Source organism: Tinamus guttatus, unplaced genomic scaffold (genome assembly GCF_059628265.1).
Source record: "Tinamus guttatus ecotype Peru unplaced genomic scaffold, ASM5962826v1 Tinamus_guttatus_pri_ptg000798l, whole genome shotgun sequence".
NCBI classification, from domain to species: Eukaryota; Metazoa; Chordata; class Aves; order Tinamiformes; family Tinamidae; genus Tinamus; species Tinamus guttatus.
The window spans coordinates 1-22,963 of NW_028289332.1; the positions used below are offsets into that span (position 1 = coordinate 1).

A 22,963-nucleotide genomic window follows, 5' to 3' on the forward strand; every position below is an offset into this window, starting at 1 on the left:
GAGAAAGAGAGAGAGAGAGAAAGAGAGAGAGAGAGAGAGAGAGAGAAAGAGAGAGAGAAAGAGAGAGAGAGAGAGAAAGAGAGAAAGAGAAAGAAAGAAAGAAAGAAAGAAAGAAAGAAAGAAAGAAAGAAAGAAAGAAAGAAAAGAAAGAAAGAAAAAAGAAAAGAAAGAAAGAAAGAAAGAAAGAAAGAAAGAAAGAAAGAAAGAAAGAGAGAAAGAGAGAAAGAGAGAAAGAAAGAGAAGAGAAGAAAAGAGAGAAAGAGAGAAAGAAAGAGAGAAAGAGAAAGAGAGAGAGAAAGAGAGAAAGAAAGAAAGAGAGAGAGAAAGAGAGAAAGAGAGGAAAGAGAGAAAGAAAGAAAGAAGATTAAGAAAGAAAGAAAGAAAGAGAGAAGAGAGAGAGAAAGAGAGAGAGAAGAAGAGAGAGAAAGAGAGAGAGAAGGAGAAGGAGAGAAAGAGAGAGAGAAAGAGAGAAAGAGAGAAAGAGGAGAAAAGAGAGAAAGAGAGAAAGAGAGAAAGAAGAAAGAAAAGAAAGAAAGAAAGAAAAAGAAAGAAAGAAAAAGAAAGAAAGAAAGAAGAAAGAAGAAAGAAAGAAAGAAAGAAAGAAAGAAAGAAAGAAAGAAAGAAAGAAAGAAAGAAAGAAAGAAAGAAGAAAGAAAGAAAGAAAGAAAGAAAAGAAAGAAAGAAAGAAAGAAAAGCTAAATTAAAAAAGACAAAGAAATGCATTTTAAGTTTTCTAAATCTAAATATGTTTTATGGATAATACTGGAACATTTAATTAAAATTTATATTTTCCACTCTGATTTTTAATTAAAAAAATGTGGACACATGGAGCTTGGTCCAGATATCAACAGAATTTCAGGCAAAAGAGCTACTGAATTTGATGGGTGAGGAGAGGCCTCCAAGAACCTCTTGACGAAGCAGTGACTCTGACTTCATACAACTGAGACTCCTCTACAGGATTTAAAACTGGGGGAAAAAAATGTTAAGTGTAGAGTGATCTGTTTTGCTCAAGCGATGCATGCTGTTTTGTACTTCAGCCACGAGCATTTTAACTGCTGCCATAGTGATTTTTTCCATCACTCTGAAAGGACTTTGTGGCCAGGTGTTGTTTGTCATTTGTCCCACAGTAGCTGGAAGTAATATAATTACAGAAAGAAAGAAGAATGTGCTTTGCAGCATTGGGTATAACTAGCCAAGTAGCATTTTCCTACTAAATCACTTCTTCAAATATTCCTTTTCATAGCTGTTCAGATGATTTTCTAGCGCTAACTGAGCTAACTTCCCAAGCATTCCATTTTTATTTATTTTTACTAATGCACTTGTCAGCTGCTTGAAACTCCACCCCAAGTCCTGACATCAAGGCCAGTCGAGCACCCGCTTATTGTGGTTTCACAGGGAACCAACTCATGGCCACAGAAATGGACTGCACCCAATGGCAGGAGACCAAAAATAACTGCGCTACTTCCACTTTTTTTCAATGCATCTGCATTGTTCCATTAGCACAGAGATGTTACTACTGATTAATACTGTTATATAAATACTGTGCAAAATGGGGCAAAGCTTTAAGGTCTTTTCCTGCTTTTACTGATGTTTGCAGTAAAATTTCCATTGGCTTCAGTACGGTCTGTATGCCACACTCATGCTAACATAATTTCATTATCTTCAGCTGAGTTATTGCCTGTTTATAGCGGTGTAAGTGAGTGGAAAATCAAGGCCAACTGGGTAAGAAATAATCCTATTATCCTGCCCAGCAGGACTGCATTGCATTTAGATCTGAGGTTTAGGTTTAGCATTCGCTTCTTTGGTCATGTTCATTTTGGGGCCTGTCCGGACTCTCAACATGCGTTTCAGTCCTTCACCCTTCTCTCAGTCCCTGCGACTCTCCCCATTTCCTCCACCTGCTGCTCCTGCTCTTTCACCAGGTCTCGCCAGAGGCTGCAGGTATCCCTTTATCCAGCAGCAGATAATGCAGGTCAACCTAGGAAGTTCTTCAAATCTGAGGATGTTCCTGGACCATCAGAACGCACCTTCACAGTTCCAGAAGACAGCAATGTACATGGACAAGAGGAGCAACTACACAAGTCAACCAAGTTTCCTTCCCCTCCCTTCAGCCCTGTAAACCTCAGACTTCACATGTTCACCCACACAGGTAACACCTAGCCTGACACATCCCTTCCATCTGTAACACTGATCACCGGTAGATCTACTCTGCTAATACAAACACATATATTGAGCTTTCCTCATGGGTAGCTACCATTTTCAAAATAGATTGCCCAAGGTTTCATCTCTGCATTGAGTCATCCCAACATCACTCAGTGTCCCAAAGAATGCTGAACATACAACACAACTGCCACGGAAGAAAAGAGTTTTTATGGGCTCTGCTGGAACGGGAACAAGCCTTGGGTAGGGAAAGCAGAAGGGCAGGAACAGTAGTTGTATGGAGCACTAGCTCTTTGACCATGTAACTAGCCAGTCTGAACTGCATTTTGTGTTGGTTTTATGTAAATGTTTTATATATTTTTTGTAGGTAAAGTATATGTAAATGTACATAGTTAAGAGATGTGAGAATATGTGCACTATAGTCTCCTCTCTATCTTTTGGTGATTTTCCATTTAGGTTCTAAATAATTGATAACAGGCCTGAAACTGTCACTCTTCATGTTCAGCTGGGAATGTGCCACTTCACGGTGGCCAATCTCAGAGAAGAAGTAATATTAGAACAAAACTGAAGACAAGCTGAATAGAAAGACAGTCATCAAGACCTATTCTGGATAAGCACAAATATCAGTGCAAGTATTATTTCACTCAGATGTCCCAATGAGATGAATGGCTCAGACTGCTAACAAGATTCAAACCTGTAATGGCAATGACATTTCTCCTCCCTCAGAATAAGATTCGATTTTTGTTTCATGAAGCTTAGAAACTGAATATACTCGCTCCTCTGAGCCAAATTTCCCCTTGGAACTGCATTGCAGATTTCAGGAGTTGGAATAAGTTATCCTTTGGAGAATAAATTAGTTATTGGCAGGACAACTTTGGCAGCCATTTACTCTTCCAATCAGTTGCTCCGCTAGCATTCTTCTATCCTGCAGGAAAGGGCACATCCCCCTGGGTCCAGCATTTCTCAGAGAGAATTTATTATAAAAGGTTATATTTGGAGGAGAAAGATGTGATGTTTTATGTTAAACAGATAAGGTTCTCTCCATTAGGGCCCACAATTCCTTCTCTTCTTTTTTTTTTCCATGAAAACAGGAGGAGGTGAGGGAAAAGCCTAATTCAAATAACAGCAGGACTTTAATAACTACATTTGGGACATTATGTCCTTTCCACCACATGGAGCAGCAGAGGAGCACTGATTAGCATGACTATGCCTTGTAGAAAGATCCAGCCTTTCCCCACGGGAAGTCTCTGCCTCTCACCTATACCATGGCTTTTGTTCCATTTCTTTTTCTGCCTTCTTTCAGATGTCTTTGGAGCCTCCAAGGCACAGTGATTGATCACTTTAGGCAATCAGTTGCATAGTTAGCCATAAGAGCTGCAGGCTGCCCTTTAGGTGAAACTTCAGCCCTTTAGCTAATGTCTTACCATAATGAAGCAAACAAAGCCCCCATCTTCTGAAGTTACTCACTAAGGTTCCCATGCAGTTTCTCTGATAAAGAAGTGAGAGGAATGAGGTGTATTTCCATACAGACATTCAATCAGCGCCCTCATACAATGCGCCCCCACACACACCAGGTATTACCTGCTGCTTGCGGTGAGAACATCAGCAGATCCCCACTGTGCACCACAGCTTCCTTGTCCAGTGGTTGGACAGCCACCTAGCAGGAAGACCACCCTTCTCACCAGAAATAATAGTATATGTCCTGGTCCTTGGGCACAGCTTGGGAAGTGTGGTGATAAGCTCCCAGAGCATTAAGCTACTATCTTAGCTTCTTCATCTGAAGTGCTGGATTTCAGAGGTCTGGGATGAGAGGTGGAGGTGGAAGCAGGTTCTTCATGGGAGCAATTGCCCCCAGGGTCTGCTCGGCAGGACCTCCTGGCATCTCCCTGTGTCATCAGGGATGTGGCACGTAGCTGTGGCACATCCCTTTGGCACATCCCTTTGGCTAGCATGCCCAAGGATGCCACCTCTCCGCCTTTGTCTAACTACTTGGCTGTTCCCTGCTGAGGTAGATATGGCTTTGCTTCTGAGGGTCTTTCCTCATCTTCTTCAGCCTCCATCAGCAAGCCTCACACAGAGACACAGGGAGGCAGCTGCAGAGAGGAGCCCACTGCTCTGCCAGACACCACCCACTTAAAAAACTCACCCTGGTACCCTGATGACATCTGCCCCTGCTCTGGGAACTGCACCCTGCCCGTGCAGGGCTCTTGCTTAGCAGCCTGCAAAGCCAGTCAGGGCAGTCCCATCACAGTTCCTGCTTACTCAGTTCTCTCTCCCCTTAGAAGGAGCAAGACCAGGTCCCAGGAGAGACAGGGCTCAAGTCAGCCTATTGCTAACTAAGGAGCTGTTTATTCCCATTAAGTACACAGCTATGCAGTGTACTGAGGCAAGGCAAGGTAAATCTGCAAAATCCATTCTCATCTATTTGCTTTTTATTTCACTTTTGTTTTTCTGGCAACTGAAAAACAAAGAAGAAAAAGAGATTTAAATGTATCTAGCACCCAAATATATCTGCTACTTTGCATGTAAAGGACAGCTTTAAAAGTGTTTTAAGGTTTTGCAGTAGAGAAGGGATAAAATGCCTTCCTGGTCATGCCGATTGGCCCTTTCTCCGGGTCCTGTTCAAACAGCCTTTCATTTCCAAACAGCTGCAACCGTTTTCCCCTTCCAGCCAACCCCTGAATAAAAGCCTGCACTTTGAGAAAGCCAAGTCTTGGCCCTCCGTTTCTGGTGTCAGTTCAAAATGGAGAAATGTTTCATGTCTTCTCAACTGAGAAGCACTTTAAGTCCTGGGGAAAGACATGGGCGCTGTTACTGTGTGGGTGACTCCAGAGGCCATGCCACGGAGTAGCCCTATGTGCTCTATCCCTCTCCGTGTCACATGCCCTGATGTTTCCTTCCTACCTCAGCCTTGCCCCAAGCATCTTCTGCTGTCAACAGTTTAATAGGAAAACTGGTGAAATCTGTGCCAGAGCCTTGCTCTGCATGTGTCCATTCCGCAGAATTAACAAGAGCAAGAAGGGATGTGGTCCAACCTCGCCTCTGTGTCTTCTGGGGATGCCCGTCCAGGGTTATCTGCACACAGATTTCCCCCTTGGGGGCAGCAGGAGAAGCCCCTCATTCACACAGAGCCTGTTCATCACCAAGTTCAAGAACAACGTTTTTTTGTGGCCATGTGACCTAAACCTTCTAACAAATCTCACCCTTCCTCTCCCTTTTCTCCAAACAATAAAACCTCCTCTCAAAGTTTTAATAAATGCAAACACACAACGTAAGTGTGATGTCAACCTCGTGTTTTAAAAGGCATCACAGGTCTTTATAAGCAGAGGATATTACCCTGCCTTGGGACATATCCGAGGCGAGAGTTTTCCCTTCTGGAGAGACGGCGGATGTTGAAACCCTTGGGGAGGGAACAGGCTGGGACCAAACGGGACTTTCGCAGAACCCCTCACAGCGCCACGATGCCCCCAGCCTGCGGCCAGGTCCCCCCCACTCACCAGCCACAGGGGTTACTTTTGCTGCCAAAAGTCAGCAAGGGGGGGGGGGCGTTATCAGCAAAGTGTCACGGGGGATGAGCAAAATAATTCCAAAATCGTGGGGCAGGGGCTTCCTCTCCATGCAGCAGCATAATTCATCTGAGAGAGAGAAGCCAATGTATAAGACGATACACATAAACGGTTGCAGATGCATCTACCTATAGCGATGCTCGTGCCGACTCCTGCACGTACAGCTACCCCGCACCTACAGGCGCAGCCTGGACCGGCGCTGCGGGGGGGCAGGTGGGGGCGGCGCCGCTGCCCCATTGCCGGGGGGGCAGCGCCACCCAGCGGAGCGACAGCGACGGCCGCGGCGCGGGGGCGACCCCCGGCCCGGGGGTGTCGGTGGCGGCAGCCTGCGGAGGGCATCGTTGGAGGACTCACTCTTCCCGCCGCCTCCCTTTCGTTTTTGCTCTCTCGGTTATTCCTTGTTTTTCCCCTCCTCCCCCGCACATTCAGGAAAAGATGGATCTGCCATTCCGCGAAGCCCCTAATGAGTTTGGGAAGGCAACTAATGGTGTATACACCGCGGCAGTGAAAGCTTTGGGAAAAAAATATAAAATAATAATAATAAAAGGAAAGTAAATCATTTCGAGGTTTTTTTGGCCTGGCCCGCGTGTTTCCGAAAGGTCAGCGGTACCGTTTTGACGTTGATTATGTAGCTGTTCTGCTCCTAAGCACGCTCCCCTCCGCTGCCCTCCCCGCGTGGTGTGCGCGGATCGCACTTGAAAGGGAGGAAGCAGATACCGAAAGTGATGGCTGATGGAGTGTCCAAACCCTTCAGGGACATTTCGTGCGGGGGCTCGGAGGCAGCTCATCAATAAAACCCTCCCGGGTGGAGGAGGGAAAGAGGGAAAGCGAGGCGGGAGTGTGTGTGTGCAGGCGGGGCGGGCTGTGAAGGCACCATCGCCCTCGTTTCTCTTCCCCTTTGATCAGGACAGGGACCGTAGCAGACCCAGGCCCTGGGAGACACGGGTGTAAAAAGGAAGGGGGGAAGGGTCAGGAAGGGAGCGGGACACGACGTGCATCCCGTGGAAGCACCCGCGCACCCACGGTGCAGACGCGGCTGCGGGGTGTCTGGCCCCGCAGCATCCCCCGCGAGCGCGGCCGCGGAGACCGCCCAGCCCCCGCCGCAGCCCTGCTCCTTAGGTGCGAGCTCCCATTATTACTTTTTTCCAAACTATGTTCGTAAATCATGTAATAATCCGGCACTCAGTAACTCGGCCCTACCTTTGAGTGGGTCGTTATGTTTTATGGGCTTTACTTAAAAATTAATGAAAACCTCTCACGAAAGGCGGGGGGCGGGAGGAGAGGAAGACGGAGAGGGAGAGGAACGGAGGGAGCGGGGAAACCTGCTCCTCGTTAGCGCCTTTCCCGGCCGCGGGGCCGGCACTGCGGGCCAGCCCCGCTCCGCGCCCGCGGGCACCGCCGCGACGCGGGTGAGGGGCGCGCGGAGCCGCCCCGCGCCGCCGAGGGCCCTTCCTGAGCTCCCCAAGCCAAAGCAAAACCGCACACACTCCACATCAAACACACACCTATCACCCCAGTCCCCCCTACCCGTCTCGTTGCCTCCGCCGGTGCCCATCGGCCTCGCCGACCCGGGCTGCCCTTCCCGGGGCTCCCGCGGGAAGGGGGTGTCGCCACTGCGGGTCTGGGACTGGCCCCGCGTCCCGGGCTGTGACACATGGCAGGGAAAGCAGGTAGGGCCGGTGCGAGCATGAAAATTATTGACAAGAGGTCAAGTCGGAAATCTCATTTGATGGGAATGTAAACTCGGGCGGATTAGGAGGCAGCCGCAAAGGTGCCGAGCCGGCTTTGCGCTCCTCGCGACTCTCAGTGCGCTGTGCACAGCGGCATTAGCGGGCTGCTTTTCGGAGAGCATCGCAGAGACGCGATGAACCCCTACGGCACGGCTTGCTGTTAATATTTTGCACTGTCGCTTTTGGCTCTTGCACGACCTTAACCACGGAACAAGGGTTAAGACCTGAAAGGGATGTGTGCGGCGAGGGGGCGTCGTATATGACATTGATTTCTTTTGCAATGTCCTCTTGAAGGTCTGCCAAATGCAAAACTGGAGCTCGTTGTCTGCACTGGGAGTACCGTGCACCCCCCATACGTTGGTGCTATACATTAATGCCTCTGTCGCTGCTGCCGCCCGGCTCCTGGCTCGGAGCTCTCGCAGCGAAGCTGACAGTCGGAGACTTCGCGTTTGGTCTGATCTCGAAACATTTCACTTCCTATTTTACCCCGCGCCTATCACGTTTTATTTACACCGACAGAGGATGCTCGGAGACAAAAGAGTATTTTTTTTTTACGTCAAAGATGTTTTATATTTTTGGAAGGGTTGTGTTTCCTTTTAAAGAGGTGACCTATATCCTGACCGCTGTAGGGGGTTTATTTTGATGCTCCGGGAAGTTCACTTGGAGCTGTGCGGAGCTGGGAGGGATTTAAAAAAAAAAATCTTTTACATTCTCATCTGACATAGGAAAAGCAAAGCTCTACCCACATACACTCGGTGGAAATACCCGAGGGTGACACTCGGCAGGGCCTTTGCGGGGTGTCCTCCTGCCTCGGCTGCCGTGCAGTGATGGGGATGGGATGGGGGGCATGGGATGAAGGCAGCCTCGGGGTGGCAGGCAGATGGGGGGAAGCAGCACGGCAACAAAATCTTAGGCTGTAGGTGGCCTTCCGGACAGCCTGAAAGCTGAGAAACTCATCTCAGCACGTTGAAGAGACAAAATGCCTGGGAAAGCAGGATCTTTCCAGAGGACAGGGAAAAAAAAATGTCTTCGAGGTCCCGGTATCCAGTGTTCGCACTTCGCCCTCCACAGTGTTCTCGGGCCTTAAGAGCCCGCAGAGCCCCCGCTCCCTGCAGGATGCGCCAGGACCCCGGGACCCCGCATCCCCAGAGAGGGGGGCTCTGGTGGTGCCTCTTCTCCCACCTGCTGAGGCCGATTTCCCCCCACCCTCCAAACCTTGATTCTCCCTCGGGCTTTCCCTCCTTCCTGAGGCACTGGGCAACGCTACCCGGCTGGGAGAACTATGGAGCACGTATAGGGGAGTGGGGAAGTTGTCGCCCTATAAAGTCACGACCATTGCCTTAATGGACGTACCATTGCCGCACTTCGTTCCCCACGCATCTCGGCATTGCTACAAAATGTCCCAAGCCATTTTCACGCGAAGGCCACCAACCTCTATGGTGTTGCCTATGGGACACTCCGCTGTGCTGGCCCCCGCCTTGCAAAATGCTGAGGGAGCTGTGCGCCTTTCGTGCGGGGAACATGCTCGGTGATGCTTTGGGGTTTGGGCTGGATGGGGCGGTTGCGGTTGGTTCTGTGTCTCCTCCATGAGAAGCAGGCCGCTGGGTTTTGCCATGAATGTCCTTGCCCGCCCTCGTGAGCGGGAGCTGCTCCCGCGCCCTGGGGTGCTCCGGGATACCGGTGCCGCGGCCTTCCCGCTTCCTCCTCTGCCTGCGCTATGGAGAGAGACCCTCTCCCTTCCCCAGGAGCCCCCCCAGGCAGAGGGTCCCGATGCAGCCTCCAGGAAGACGCCTATAAAAAGAGTCACTCCTGCTGCCCGTGCGTACGCAAAGAAAAGGCGGGGAGCGGCGGGGGGAGAAGAAAGCGGAAAAAAAAAAAAAAAACCTTTCCAAATAAACACTGGGATTGCAGGGCTACTGCCAAAGGTCCCGAGGAGTCAAGAGGTCCCGGGAGCAGCACAAAGGATGGGGCAGGAGCGCGGCGAGCCCCGGCCCCCGACGGCCCTGCTGGCCCCTGCGGCTCCTGCAAGCGGCTCCGACGGGGAGAGCCGCATCCCGGCACCCCGAACCGTCCGCAGAGGGAAAATCCTGCGGGGCTTAAGGAAAGGCTCTTTTACAATGCTGCGAGGATTTGCTTGAGTTTCTGTCTCGGGTTTAATTGAAAAAACGCTTCTCATCTGCAGGATCTCGGAGCAGAGAAAGAGCCCGAAGCGCGCAGTTAAAAAAAAAAAGGATTAAAAAAAGGAAAAAAATAGTGAAAAAGGCGAGGTCTCCGAAATAATCGTAAACATTTATCTTTCTTATTTGTCTCCCATTTTCTTAACTAGTTTAGTCTAAGTTATTTCATTTAGTCAACGAAGCAGAGGGGACTGGGAACTCTGTTATGAACATGAAACTGAAACCGCAATAATGAAGAGATTTCCTAGAATAAAAACGATGATTATAGAACAACATCTGAGTAACCAAATCTGCCAAAAAGTTTAATTTCCGTATACTCTGGTAAAACAAACCAGTTGTGCTCTAAAGCTGGGATCAACTCAGAAATGGATACACCAACCAAAATAAACATCCCCGCCAAACAGCAAATGCACTTCTGTTTAATCAGAGGCACTTCAAACCATCTTTTAAAGTCTCGGTACCATGTCTTGGAGACTTCCTGATGCCGCGTTTGAAAAAAATGTCTGCTGCGTGCAGTCCATCTCCGGCAGGTAGAAGGCAGCTCGGTGGCTGCGTTACCTTCGTGGCTCTTCCCCGATCCACAGCGACCCCAGACCAAAGCACCGCGCGGGTCTCCTGCGCGGGGCTTCTCTGCCCACGTTTGCTTCAGTGTCTGTACACTGTGGAAAAAGCAGTGACTTTTCTTACACCGTGACATCTTTCCGGGAGGCAAACGCCTCTCCACACTCGTGGAAAGTCGCCACTTTTAGGGCAGATGTCCCGTGGCTGAAGGCGAGAAACCACCGTCAGTTGCCCATACAGCCGGAAAGCATGATTGCATACAAAAATACCTTTATTTCTTTTTTAATGTCTCCTTATAGATTGTTAGTGCGAGATCAGGAATCTCCCCTCTGTATCACTGCCGCAGGAAAAAAAAAAGATTTTTTTTTTGCCATGAGAACAATTTAAATCGATGCCCCAGGAATCCCTCTATTGGCGGAGTGATTATTTTTTCTATTAAAAAATTGTGTAGTAAACATTGCTGGCCTTTGTAGTGTTTTTCTTAGCTGATTCTCAGGTACAATCAAGCCATTTTCGGCCACATTCCCATGTATGTAGCAGCGGTGATCTGGAGGAAGCTGTCGACGCCTGTTCAGTTAATTTAGGTTTTCTTTGTCTAATTACTGTGGAGCTTAGGGAAAAGGAGCCGGGCTCAGGGCAGTAAACTGACACTGGGTCTCCGTGTGTGGTATCCAGGCAGAGTTTGATGGAAAAAGCCTGCTTCCACTCAGCTGCAGGTCACTGTCTGGGCCGGCCCCAGCCCCTCCCCGCCCGTGCCCACCAGCGAGCTCCGCGCACGGCGCTGCGCTGCGCACCTCGCACAGGGACAGGGACACACACACACTGAGACACGGGCACAGGGACACGCACACGGGGACACGCTGCGGGCGCCCTGCTCTGCGCGGCTCCTTCTGTCCCGACGCCTTTGCTTCAGCATCCCCGCCTGCCCCGCTTTTCGTCCTGCCTCTGTGTCCTCCCTCCCTCTCCAGTTGGATCCGTCGGCCCTTTGCCTAACCTGCCCTCCCGCTCCCCCGCGGCGCCCCGTGTCCCCCGGCAACGCGCGTTTGCCGCTGCCCCAGGATGAGAGCCCGGGGAGAAGGGAGGCAGGGAAGGCTCGACCTCCATGTTCGGGCTTCACCCGCGCTCCTTCTTTATTTCGTTTTGTAAAGGGGCAGGGGGAGAGCAGGTAGTGGGGAGAGAGAAACTGGAGTGGTCATTAAAATATTATTAATAACAAAAATAAAGATCGGAGTGGCTGGCGGAGCAGCAAACACCGCTTCCCCGACGGTGCCCTCGCGCATCCGCGCCTCTGCCCCGCAGCGCAGCTGCCCCTCCTGCCTCCCCACGCGCGTCCATGGGTCCATGCAAGGGCAGCAGCGAGGTGGCCGTGGCGGCGGTGGCGGCAGCCGCGGCGAGCCGGGACGGCAGCAGAGCCTGCTGCCCAGATGACGAGTGGACAGGGGCCAGCTGGAAAGGGGGTGGTCTCTCCCCCTCACCCCACCGCCCCCCTTCCCGCTGCCGGGCTGACTTCTCGGCCGGATTCCGGGGGGTCTGCAGGGAAAGACAAGAAAAAAAAGAAAAAAAGAAAAAAAGGAGAGAGAGAGATTGAAGGCACTGATAGGTGGCCGTGCTGCGCCTGGCAGCCGAGCCTTTATGCAGCAAGAGAGTATATATGAAAGAGTAAGAGAGCGCAAGGGGTTGGGGCGGGAGCGGGAGCGGGGGGGTCTCCCGCGCTTCCTCCCTCGCCGCATTGGGCAGAGGGGCCGGTCCCCAGGTGGAGGCAGAGGAGGAAGCGGCGGCTCCGCGGGGCGGGCGGGGGCCGGGCCGGAGCCGCCAGTGCCGGCCCGGGCGGAGCGGGCCCGTTGCGCAAGGGGCCGTGGGGGGGACTCGCCGCCTCGGCCCCGCCGCCCGCCCCGCGCCGCCGAGGAGGTGCCCGGAGGCTCCCCCCCCCTCCTCCAGCCCCCCCATCCCTGCGGGGCACCCCCCGCCCCGCTCCCCACCCCGCCCGGTTCCCCCCTCCCCTCGCCGCCTCGGCCCGGCCTCCCCGCTCGCCTCCCTCGGCCAGATGACCACGGCGAGCGGGCAGCAGCGGCTGGAGCCCCCCGTGCCTCTCCGCTCCTGCAGCCCGGCGCCCGGAGCTCTCCAGATGAGCCGGCCGCCCTCCTCCGCCCTGGAGACCTCCACCTCCTCTTCCTCCACCTCCACCTCCTCCTCCTCCTCCTCCTCGGCGGCGGCGGCCTCCTCCAAGAGCAAGAAGGCAAGCTCGGGGCTGCGGCGGCCCGAGAAGCCCCCCTATTCCTATATCGCCCTCATCGTCATGGCCATCCAGAGCTCGCCCTCCAAGCGCCTGACCCTCAGCGAGATCTACCAGTTCCTGCAGGCCCGTTTCCCCTTCTTCCGCGGCTCCTACCAGGGCTGGAAGAACTCGGTGCGCCACAACCTCTCGCTCAACGAGTGCTTCATCAAGCTGCCCAAGGGCCTGGGCCGCCCAGGCAAGGGCCACTACTGGACCATCGACCCTGCCAGCGAGTTCATGTTCGAGGAGGGCTCCTTCCGACGGCGGCCCCGCGGCTTCAGGAGGAAATGCCAGGCGCTCAAGCCCATGTACCGCATGATGAACGGGCTGGGCTTCGGCGCCTCCATCCTCCCGCAGGGCTTCGATTTCCAGGCGCCCCCCGCCTCCCTCGCCTGCCACTCCAACGGCTACAACCTCGACATGATGCCCAACGCCATGGCCGGCGGCTACGAGGGACTCAGCGGCGGCCACCACGTCCCGCACATGTCGCCCAACCCCGGCTCGACCTACATGGCCAGCTGCCCGGTGACTGCCAACGGGGACTACGGCCCCGACAGCAGCAGCAGCCCCGTGCCTTCCTCGCCGGCGATGGCGAGCGCCATTGAGTGTCACTCGCCCTACACGAGCCCTTCGGCTCACTGGACAGCCTCGGGGGCTTCGCCTTACATAAAGCAGCAGGGCCTCCCCGCCGCCAACGCGGCCTCCTCAGGCCTCCACTCCAGCGTGCCCTCCTACTCCCTGGAGCAGGGCTACCTGCACCAGAGCCCCCGCGACGACCTCGCAGGTAGGGACCGGGACCGGCAGCGGCAGGCGCTGAAAACCCGCACGGGAGGACACGGAGCGCGGCCGGGAAAACGGCGCTGCTCCCCGCGGGAGAGGGGAAAGCGGGAGGGGAGGCTGGAGCTGCTGTGCCGCGGGATGCAGGGAGGGAAGGGTGGCGACGGGCTCCCTCTGGGTGGACAAAGCCCGAGAAAAATCCGGCTCCGTGCGGCCCCCCGGGAGCGGGGCCGAGCGCCGGGCATCTCCCCTTCAAGCAAAGTCCGCAGAGCTCTGCGGCGGCAGCAATCGAGAAAGGTGTTAAATATTATTCCCCAAAGCCCCGCAGGCTGAGGGAAGAAAAAAAAAAAAAAAGGCAGTTAATCTTTAAAAATGCGGGAGGGATTAAAGGAGATCCAGTGTGTTTCTGCAACCGGAGGGGAAAGAGCTTTCTGGGCTCTTTCTGCAGCTCCTCCCCGGCCGGTGATTACAGACAATGTCTGCTTAGAAAAATCCTAGCACAAAAATGGGTAAAAGATGTTGGGCTCTTACGGGGAAATTTTCCAAATAGCCCTTTTAAACGTGGGTCCCAGAGGTTAAGCAAACAAAGACAGTCTGGGCTGGACCACACCGAAGAGGATTTTAGCCTGACTTAACCCCTATGAGAGCGAGGTCTTGTTCAATTTTATGGGAATTTCAACAAGTAACAAATACAGGCGACCCTCTGCTCCCAGTCCCCTCCCGCGCCCTCCCCGGGCGCCTGTCAATCACTGCCGTGTCCTTCTCCGAGCCCCGCTGCCTGCCCGGCCTCCCCAGAGCGGCCGCGGCCGCAGGCGGGACGAGCGGGAAGCTCTTCCAGCCGCGCAGATCGGAGCCGCGGGCGGCGGGCGCCGGCTCCGCCGCTGCGAAATTCGCCCCGTTATTCGGGGAGCGGGGCCCCGCTGCGAGGGCTCGGCGGGGCAGGGGCGGCCGCGGCGCAGGGAGCCCAGGCCGCGCCGCTCCGGGCCCAGCGCGCTCCGTGGCTCTGCGGGCTTCCTCCGCCCGCCTTGGCGGAGACGCGGTTTAGCAATTCCACGTGGCCGCGTGAACGGGGCGAGACCGGAGCAGGCAGGCAACCTCATACGGGCATGTCCCACCGAAACTCCGGCCTTGCACCGCGCAAATAATTTCCTTTTATTTTTATTGCTGTTACTTTCTTTTTCTTTCTTTCTTTTTCTTTTTCCCCCTCTCTTTTTAGTTCAACTTATTATTATTATTATTATTATTATTATTATTATTATTATTATTATTATTATTATTATTATTATTTTGACTTGTGTTTATTTACTTTTCGCCGACTCGCGGTCCTCTCCATGCTGGGGATGCGGGGTCCGACCGCTCCGTTGGGACACGCGTGTCCCCGGAGCGAGTCTCGCCAGAGCAAGGATCCTCCTCTCCTCTTTCGAGAGACCCGGGGTGGGAAAGGTGATTCCGGGAAGAGAAATTCCCAAGAATAACACCTCAAATTTATATTTCTCTCTCTCTCTCTGTATATATATATATATACATAAAGAGAGGAAGAACTCAAGTTCCTTCTAAAGACTCTCACTGTAGTCTCTGAAGCTGAGGCGGCTTAAATCCGATTTCTTCAGTTCAAGGGATAGATATACATGCAGACAGACCGATGGACGCTTTTCAAATGCCGACGGATGAGCGTCTTTTACTTACCCAGCAGGTCAGCTTTAGTGCCACCAGTGTGCAAAACGCCGCTTCTCCGCTTATTTTGCACAGCCTCAGCTCCTGAAGACAGGACCTGGGCCCGGGACTGCAGTGGAAGCCTTTCCTATTCTTTGATCAGCTAAAAAACACTTCTGCACCGATCCAACCCTTGCTTCTGTGTCCTACCCACTAGCACGGCGGCACTAAAGTTTCAGTAGGGAGACAAAGAAATGGGGGGGAACGACCCGAGATCCTTCATCTATAATTATTACCAGCAATAATCTTCCTCATCTCTCCACAAAATCAACAGCAAGTGCATTTCGCCTTTCCCTTTCTCTTAGTTAAATACAAAGCAAATTCGGCGGCAGTCGATGTTGACCGGTTCATAATCCTCTAGTCACGACAGCGACCGGGTGGGTTTAAAATCTTGAATTTGCATCAGAGGCAAGAATCAGAGAGGAAAGAAATTGAAAACAGGAGTCTCGGTTCTGCTAAAGGATTTTGAAGTTTGGGCTGGAGGCGGTGGGACGAGGCGGGGGGGTGCGGATTTTTTTCGCACACTATTAAATCCTGCTAAATGATTGAATCAGGATTGTAATAAAGTGCCCTGGTTTATGGTGAGCATACCAGCAGGGTTATTAGAAAGCCGAGGAAATCCAGCGAAATAATCACTTTTATAAAGTGAGCTCTGCGGGGTGAAGGAGGGGACAGCGCTCCGAGACGCACTGCGATCTGCCACCCCGGGAAACCGTGGACCGTTCCTTCTTATTATTTATTATTTTATTATATTATATTTTTTGCAGCCCTTCCCACTTGTCTTTATTTTCCTGCCTTTTTTGTTTGTTTTTGTAGTTTTATTTTTTTGCCTCAGTCATGCTTGACAGGAACCCCCGTCTCCATCCTGAAGGCCTTGCTCGGGCAGCTCCCCTCTGCCCGCTGGGGTTAGGAGAATTCCCACCAGGCTATAGGTCCCAGCAGAGCCTTACGACGAGGGGTGATTTTGATTGTATTTATTTATTCATTCATTTATTTATCCGGGGGGAGGTTAATCTCCCACCAGACCCTTAGACTGTGTCCCCCAACAAGCTGCCCCAGGCTGTAGGAAATGAGAGCCCGAATCTGAAAGGTCATTTTATTTTTATGCCGTTGCCGGCAGTGCCCTGCTCTTGCTGCTGGTGGTGAACCGCAGAGTTGTCCCCAGTCTGCATCTCACCTTTCTGGAAGCGCCCGTCCGTATAGGCTCGCCTCCCCCTCCCCGCAAATAGCTGCATTAGCAGCGCCGCCGCGGCTGGAATCCAACCTGCAGCCCCGCAAGCCAAAAGCAAAACCTCCCAGGAATGGCAGGACCGGCGAGGGAGGGGAGAGCGGGAGCGAAGATGGGAATCAACCCCTAATATCCGCGGAATAAACGCCAATCGCATCCTGTGATGGAACATCCCCACGCGGGAGGCGCCGCCGGGCGCGCGGGCCTCCGCGCTGCGGGAAGCGCGAGGCCACGGGCACCCGAGCGCCCGCAACCGCCGCGTCTGGGCGCCGGGGGGCCCGGGGGCTACAGCACCGAGCAGGGGGCCGGGGGGCGGGCGGGGTGCGAAGCGGGGGAGCGCTCCCCCTCCCCGCTTTCCCCAAGGACGAGGGTCCGGCCCGGGAAAGCCGGAGAGGAGCAGGGAGAGGAGCTGCCGCCTCGGGGAGCCCGTCGGAACGGGGGATCCCTGGATGTCGGGGCGTAGGGAGCAGCCCGATCTTCCTCTCGCTGAACAGCTTTTCTCCCTCCCCTCTCTTGCAGTGGGCCTGCCTCGCTACCAGCATCACCCCTCGCCGGTGTGCGACAGGAAGGATTTTGTCCTCAACTTCAACGGCATCTCTTCCTTCCACCCGTCTGCCAGCGGCTCCTACTACCACCACCACCACCACCAAAGCGTGTGCCAGGACATCAAGCCGTGCGTGATGTGAGGGCAGCGCCCCGCGGGGACAATCTGGTGGCAGAGAGCAGAGCCCACGCGCAGACGGTCCCACGCAGGCAAAGTATAACGTGCACTCTGATAGCGTTGAATAGTACACGAGTCACTTAGCCAAAGTACCCAAGGAAGCAGCGTTTTCGGTCCCTCTCCGTTCCCCGAAGGATACGAACAGCGGATGCATCAGGCCAGAGCTCGGCCTAAAAAATGCAACTGCCTCGAGTGTTGCGGCGGGGTAGGCTGAGCCTCGAGGGTCCTGAGGCCAAGTGTGAGCCGGTTCAGCACGAAGCGCCTGCCCGGGCTCTCCGAAAGCAGCAGGCTCGGGGAAAGAGAGCGGTGCGGCGTGTTTTTATACGAGAAATTATCATTGCATAGGAAAAAAAAAATCTCCCGACTCAGCACCTGCGAGGACTCCCCCTTCCGCTGCCGCGTTAGCGGGGAATTAGTTACTTTATTATTATTATTATTATTTTTCTCTTCGAGCCCCTCCAAGGACACTTTTTATGGACTCCTGCACCAGCCGATCGGTATTATTAAAACATTATTTTTAGCCCTTTCGTGTATAAACTCTAAGAAAAGTTCATTTCCTTCTCCCCCCCCCCACTATTGCAGCAATACAACGTTTTGTTTTCTATTTTTACAAAAAGTCGTTTTCTACACAGTATTTTAAAATAAATATTTTAAATAAATCTTGTGTATACTCACACACTATTGCTTTAAAAAGAAGAATATATTTGCACTTATGTATACTTTTTACAGTTTGCCATAATATTTTGATGTACAAATTCTTTTTTTTTTCTTTTTTTTTTTTCCAATAAAATGTATATAAACGAGTGCGCGCTGCGCAGGCGCTTCTTTCCCTCGGCTCCTTCCAGGAAAGCTCCTCTTCCCTTAGCGCCCACGTTGCTGAAGCTGCAAGCCCAGACCCTGCAGCTGCTGAGGGCGGAGGGAGCGCTTGACCCGAGGGCTCGGGGCCCGAGATGTCTGGGTGCTCTGCTCACCCTGCCACTCTTCTTCGCCCCACTCTCAACTTCATCTGGTGCTTGATAGACTGGGCATAAAAAACACAAAAGAGCAAGCAAAAGCAGCAAGGGCCACAGGCCCCGCTCGCTCTCTTTAACCCCGTCCCGATCCCACGCTGGGGGACGGGATCCCTCCGGTGGGATTCCGGGGGGTCCCTCCACGCCGCCTGCCCGCTTGCCCTGAGGAGGAAGGTTCTGCAAGCAGCGGGGCCCACCCGCGGCCGGAGGGATCGGGAATAAAACGGGGACCTGGCGAGGGCTGAGGGGTCAGCGGGAGCGGTGCGGCCGCAGAATGAGAGAGGGAAGGAATTAAGAATAATAATATTAAGAAGAAGAAGAAACGAAACAAACCATCAGGAAAACCCAAAGCGCTCCCGAAATGCCCCACACAGACCGACGGGCGCACAAGCCCGCGGTACCCAGCGCCCCCGGCCCCGCTGCTCGCCCGCGCATCCCGCAGGTCGCCCCCGTCCCGTGGAGTCTCCCGCGCGCCCTACGCGGCCGCGCAGCCCCCGGAGGCACCGGCCGCGGCTCCGCTCTCCCTGGCCCGAGCCCCGGCGCTTGTGCACGCGAAAGAGCCAGGGCGCTGCAAAATGTAACATATATAATACATATAATATATATATTATTTAATTCTTCATTTAATTCTTCATTTCCCCCCCTAATATATATCTACGCTCCAACGTGCCCTCTCCTTCCCTGAGCTTCTCAGGGCCTGTGATAAATTATAAAGTCAGCTCCAGCGTTTGCTCCGACCACAGTGCTGTGTTTACATTCTTTCCGAGGCAAGCCTGCATGGTCGTAATTTATATCCTAAACACTTGAACGTAACTTGTTTATACAGGAATGACAAGACCTCAACGACCAAAAAACTGCGTCTGCGGAGCGCGGCGCCTGCCGCGGGCGGCCAGTGCCCTCCAGCGGCCCCACGGCGACATCGGCCTCTGCGCAGCCCCCACGGCGGCTGCATCGCTGCTTCGTCCCCGTTTTCCCCTCAGGATTTTTCCCCTCCTGCCTCCGAATGCAGTTATGGCTCACAAAAACGTGCCCAATGCTCGCGCTGACTGCGTGCCTAAGAAAGGAGAAGGTTCTGTTAGGTCCTCCGTAGGTTTGGGCCTTTCTGGCTCTCCTCTAGCGATTTAAGACTATTCTCTTCCGACAGATCAAGGTTTCCTCCTTGCAATTATAATTTCCCAAGCAAATGGCATTTCAGAAGCAGCACTCTTTAGATATCAATATGTTCCTTTACAGTCAACAGTCTCTCTCTTTTCTTTTTCCTTTTTTTTTTTTTCTGACTATAGCGGTGACAAGCAAATGACAGGGAAGAAGAAACAGGCCAGATTTTTAATTTGATTTGGTTTGATTTGGCTTGATTTGATTTTGTTTTGATATTTGATTTTATTATAGTGCTTTCTACCATAGGAATTTGGCTCTTGTTTAGATTAAAGAACTCCAGTCACCTCAGAGCTCATGAGAGTCAAGACTCTGAGCTACACCACTGAGAAGACAAGGTATTTATGTTTTAGCCATACAGTTTTTTAAAAATGGTCTTTTTACATTTGTTAGCAATCACTGAGCGTGCCCTACTGATTGATATTTTAGAAAAATTAAGCCTTTGTTAGAAATCCAGCATCGAGATCCTTTTAACGAGATATTAGTCTTTGTGGTACCTGTCTCTGAGACCCTGGAGGCCTTCAGCATCAGAGAAAACTGAAATTTATAGTGCAAAAAGAAAAGTGGGAATCTAGAGTGTATTTAGTCTGAGTATCATGAAAGAGCCCAGGACAGCAGACCTGAGCTTGAGCGTGTATTTGCTAGTGACTCTGCAAGGAAACCAGGAGTTGCTATGATAAAATGAGTATCAGCTGGGAGAAAACACCGGATAGTCTGTGTAACTTTCTTAATTCTTGCTCTTTTCCAGGACAATAGTCCATGAAACGATAGAGAGCAACTGCATCATTTGTGATCTTTTTACTCCTTGCTTGCTGAGATGTCCCTGACTGATTTGTCCTTTATTTGCGGTTTATAAAATGCCAAAGCACTGCTTTATTATGATGATGATTATTATGATGATTATTAATAATATATATTTTAACAATGCCTGGGTCCAGGTAGCCTCCAACAGCAGTTCTCCCACCTTCACTGACTGAGTTTGAAAATGTGGTCATCCTTGATTTTAGGTCTCGGGCACCAGCCGATACAACCGCTTTCTCTTTACATGCGAGCGCAAAGTAGAACGAAAGCAGATAGCTTTAAGGGACACTGCTGGTTTATTCTGATGAAGAGCTCGCATATCCCCAAAGCTGCATTACTTTTTCCAAAGAGACCAGTTGCTCTCATGCTTTAGCAATGCCTCTCCCGCAAACCTCCTCTCGCTAATGACCTCAGACGGCCACAGCTACAAGCGAGCTACTACTAAATGGCAAATAGTTACTCATCCGGACCGATCGCGTAGCTCGCATTTGGTGAGGCATGGGGGCAAATGGATTGAGTGTAGACTAATCCAAACATTTCCATTATTAGAGCACTCTAGGCAAAGTTTCCGCAGGATGGGAATGAAATCACGCTGGAGCGCCTCAAACAGTTCGCGTGTGATCTGCTCTAATCTTACACATATATTTTCTCCATTCTCTGGTTTCACCATGGTCTTACTGCCTCAGTAGGTGGATTTTGCTTGTGAGGGTGTTTATGTTACACAGAACAAAAACCCTCTCAACCACTCCAAAGTTGGGATCATTCGAATAATCAATTTAATGTTGGCAAAATTATCCAAATGCATAGATAACTTGTGTGGGATGTTGAATTTCTAGCTGATAGTTGACTAAACTGTTCTCTAAAAGTCAATTTTATTAATCTCATTAAAACCCCTTGTCTATTATTCTATTAAGACCAACACCAGATTAATGTCTTATTGTGTTTTTTTTCCCAGCTGGCAAAGTACTTTGAGCCAACATAATATTTCTGTTTAGTCCAAGAATTTTAGTCTGCTTTGGAAGCAAAGCAAGCTAAAAATTTTTTTTTTATTCAATAACAATAAGCCTGATTTTATTGAACTCAGAAAGATTTGCTCATAGCATATACATGAGGTAATATTTAAATAAGTCCATTCAATAAAATGCTAGCTATGTCACTTAGGCCCTGAGAAAGCAAGGTACTGCTTTCAATTATAATTTTAATATACCTGAGCACGTGAGTATTCCTATTAAAGTCAATGGGATTAAGTACATGCTTAGGGTTAAAAGTGCTTTGCTGAAGAAGGATGATGCAGTGAACTGGGAGTAGACTCAAATGCTACAGGTTCCCCCTATATGCTGCAGCTAAAGAGTATATAAGAACTTAAGCAGAATATACCTGATTCATATACAGAAAGAAAATTAATTCAAAACATACTCTAGCTTTGAATAGAGATGTATTTTATGAAACCTGCTGGCATTAATCTGCATGAAATACTGCCTTAGCTAATAAGAACACCCGGGCTTTATTTATATATCGAGCCATTTGATAGATACAAATGAAGAAAGAGGTAAATAGAAGCCAACATGTTTTTGAATAAAAGCCCAGAGGTTCTTTCAAAGTTCAATGATCTTTGTGTCTAGATTATAAAGAATTCAGAGCAGTTTTGTGTGCCTTGCCAACTACCGAATAGAGCTCCAAAACATCTGTAATATTAAACAACTTCAAGCCTCCTTTTTATGCTTGTTTTCATCCAACAGTGATTTACTGAATTCTATTGGCTTCTCCATTGGTTATTTCTAAAAAGAAATATGCCGGGAGGAGGAGAAGGTTTTAAAATTTGTTGGGACACCGCTATCAAACTGCAGCTGGAATTAGAGGCATTTTAACAGCCGATTTAGATTTATTTAGGAGAAATGTTCGCTTTGTTACACTGGGTATTGTAACCATTGTAAAATGAATTTACAGTGTTGGGCAGAGAATCACCGGGCTCATGGGTAATTTGATGTTTTTAGTGTAAATCAAAGTTGTATTGAGACTGAGCTTTTGAGGAACTGATAAAGGACAGATTCCTTGGACTAGATCCTCCCTGGTAACATTTTCCTCACAGAAAATGAGCTGCAGCCCATTAATTCTCACTGTCCAAATATAGGTAACATTAGTTTAAATTAGAAGTTTTATAACTGATTTAGCTGAGCTACTGAAATCCTTTATGTACACAATCTTATCTCATTTTCAGAGATCCCCTTTGGATTGGTTTATACCTGTCCAATTAACATATACCAAAAACATTTTACTTTATGAGGGCTATTTTTCTTTTCTTTTTCTTTTTTTTTCATTTCCTTTTCATCACTACAAACTAGTTTACAATTACTCTCTGGGACTATGTCTCATGCACAGCAGTTTTCTGATATGAGGAAAGGTGTGATTTAGTTCAAACCGCCTAACTGTTTTTTATGGACATTCCATCATTATTATCCCACACTTGTATGTGTAGAGATGCAAGCTACCCCCATCAAACCATATTTAAAGTGGTATTGGCTCCCCAGAGCTGATGGAAATTAAACAGCGTACTGCCAGGGACTAGACAGTGTTATGTCAAAGAGCTACTGCTTTCCTCCATGGGAAAGCAACACTTTAGAAAATGGGTTTAAGCACAGTCACAGTGGGCACTCTTGGAAAAATTAAATCACTGAATCAAGACTTCAAAATCAGCCCTTAGGTCTTCTTAGAGTTGCATTTTTTTTTTTTTAATCTGATCTAGGAGTTTCCCCACCAGAGATCTGCTGGCTATTGGTGGCTTGCAGAGCATTTGCTGGTGACTTAGATATCTGATGACAGGACATGGGCTCTCCTCTGTGGTGGGGAGAATACTGCCAGGTGGGAAGGAGGAGATGCATTGAAGATGAGAGGCAGCAGTATGACTCAGTCATTTCAGGAAGGAACAAATACCCCAGATTAAAACTGTCGAAGCACAGAAATGTTTCCAGCCTCTGTCACATCTCACAGGCACATGCTCTTCATGCCAACGAGGCTGGATGGTGGCCTTGCCAATAAGCTGGGCACAACAGATTTTTTGTTGGCTGGAGAGGATAAGCTGCTCCAGAAAA

The 22,963-nt window shown here is 50.7% G+C and overlaps 1 protein-coding gene across 1 annotated transcript; it reads left to right on the forward strand.

Moving 5' to 3' along the window:
• Positions 1-12,220: 12,220 nt before the first annotated feature.
• LOC104565476 (forkhead box protein F2) lies at positions 12,221-17,093 on the forward strand. Its single transcript, XM_088537513.1, has 2 exons — positions 12,221-13,253; positions 16,707-17,093. The coding sequence occupies exons 1-2, from the start codon at positions 12,239-12,241 to the stop codon at positions 16,871-16,873; spliced, it is 1,182 nt and encodes a 393-aa protein (XP_088393639.1). The 5' UTR covers positions 12,221-12,238; the 3' UTR covers positions 16,874-17,093.
• The last annotated feature ends 5,870 nt before the right edge of the window (positions 17,094-22,963 follow it).

Bases quoted from the DNA above. Each gene is read 5' to 3' on its own strand.
- LOC104565476 (XM_088537513.1), top strand. From the start codon at position 12,239: ATGACCACGGCGAGCGGGCAGCAGCGGCTGGAGCCCCCCGTGCCTCTC. The intron at 13,254-16,706 runs GTAGGGACCGGG...CCTCTCTTGCAG, and splicing joins CCCCCGCGACGACCTCGCAG to TGGGCCTGCCTCGCTACCAG.